Source organism: Pipistrellus hanaki, assembly GCF_964339955.1.
Source record: "Pipistrellus hanaki genome assembly, chromosome: 4".
Taxonomy (NCBI): domain Eukaryota; kingdom Metazoa; phylum Chordata; class Mammalia; order Chiroptera; family Vespertilionidae; genus Pipistrellus; species Pipistrellus hanaki.
The window spans coordinates 305,563-307,340 of NC_140506.1; the positions used below are offsets into that span (position 1 = coordinate 305,563).

Genomic DNA, 1,778 nt, shown 5'->3' on the forward strand with positions numbered 1-1,778 from the left:
GAAGTGGACGGGGGGGGGGGGGGGGGCTGCTCCCTCCGGCTCCTCCCGTCCAGCTTGGCCTCCGGCTGCACCCCATCCCCAGAGGCTCCCCAAGCGTGTGGGTGGCCTAATTACAGTAACTGTGGGGCCAGCGTAGCCCGTATTCCATGAGGAAGGCCCCGAGCGATGTACATAACCACCCTCATCATTGGTACCGCGCGGCCACGCCGCCGAGGAGCTGGGCAGGGTGGACAGGTGGGGCGGGGCCGCGGGGCCTTTATACCCGGCCGTCAGCCCGGGGCCCGTCCGCAGGCCGCTCCAGCCGGCGTTCCCTCGCCCGGCGCCATGTCGGAGGGCGAGCGCGCGGCCGTGGTGCTGGACAGCGGGTCGGGCGTGTGCAAGGCGGGCTTCGGCGGGGACGCCGCGCCCCGGGCGGTGTTCCCCTGCGTTCTGGGGCGGCCCCGGCACCGCGGCGCGCTGGTGGGCATGGGGCAGAGGGACGCCTACGTGGGCGACGAGGCGCAGAGCCGGCGCGGCGTGCTGACGCTGCGGCACCCGGTGCGGCACGGCGTGGTCGCCGACTGGGCCGCCATGGAGCAGGTCTGGCACCACGCCTTCTACAACGAGCTGCGCGTGGCCCCCGAGGAGCACCCCGTGCTGCTCACCGAGGCCCCCCTGAACCCCAGGACCCACCGGGAGAGGATGGCCCAGATCATGTTCGAGGCCTTCGACGCCCCGGCTGTGTACGTGGCGGTGCAGGCCGTGCTGTCGCTGTACGCCGCGGGCCGCACCACGGGCGTCGTCACCGACTGCGGGGACGGCGTCACCCACACGGTGCCCGTCTACGAGGGCTACGCCCTGCCCCACGCCGTCCAGCGCCTGGACCTGGCCGGCCGCGACCTCACCGACTACCTGGCCAGGCTCCTCGCGGAGCGCGGCCACGGCCTCTGCACCACGGCCGAGCGGGAGATCGTGCGGGACGCCAAGGAGAGGCTGTGCTACGTGGCGCTGGACTTCGAGCAGGAGACGGCCGGCGCGGCCGCAGACCCCGCGCTGGAGAGGAGCTACGAGCTGCCGGACGGGCGGGTCATCGCCGTGGGCAGCGAGCGGTTCCGCTGCCCCGAGGCGCTGTTCCGGCCGTCGCTGCTGGGCCTGGAGGCCCCGGGCGTGCACGCCGCGGCCGCCGGCGCCGTCCTGCGGTGCGACCTGGACCTGCGCCGCGACCTGTTCGCCAACGCCGTGCTGTCCGGCGGCAGCACCCTGTTCCCCGGCCTGGCCGAGCGCCTGCGGCAGGAGGTGGCCGGCCTGGCCCCCCCCGGCGTGAGGGTCAAGGTCATCGCGCCGCCCGAGCGCAAGTACTCGGTGTGGGTGGGCGGCGCCATCCTGGCCTCGCTGTCCACCTTCCGGCAGATGTGGATCAGCCGGCAGGAGTACGACGAGGCCGGCCCGCCCGTGGTGCACAGGAAGTGCTTCTGAGGGCGGCCGCGGGCCCGGGCCCGGCCCGGCCGCCCAGACGGCACCGTCTGCGCTGGGGGCACCCGTGCTGCCGTGCAAACCTCACACGCGCTCCACCCCGGCGAGGGCCCGCACACACACCACCCCGGCCGAGGGCTGACCACAGGGCCTCCGGCCCCTGGAGAGTCCCCCGGAGATCAGGGTGAGGAGGGGACCGGGAGCCGCTCCTTCCCGGAGACCAGCACCTCCAGCCCTCACGCTGGTTCTCGCAGACACAGAGCAGCCGCGACGCAGTGAACATGCGTCCGCGTAGCCAGCCGGTCCTGGGTTAGAATTAGTGTCTT

General features: G+C 73.8%; 1 protein-coding gene across 2 annotated transcripts; it reads left to right on the forward strand.

Moving 5' to 3' along the window:
- Positions 1 to 324: 324 nt before the first annotated feature.
- Positions 325 to 1,455, forward strand: ACTBL2 (actin beta like 2; the record flags this gene model as incomplete). Of its 2 annotated transcripts, XM_084882219.1 has the most annotated exons (2): positions 325 to 450; positions 580 to 1,455. In XM_084882219.1, 2 exons carry the CDS (start codon positions 325 to 327, stop codon positions 1,453 to 1,455), a joined length of 1,002 nt encoding a protein of 333 aa, XP_084738345.1. The 2 variants fall into 2 exon arrangements, with proteins under 2 accessions (XP_084738345.1, XP_084738344.1); XM_084882218.1 differs by having other exon boundaries at positions 325 to 1,455.
- Between the last annotated feature and the right edge of the window lie 323 nt (positions 1,456 to 1,778).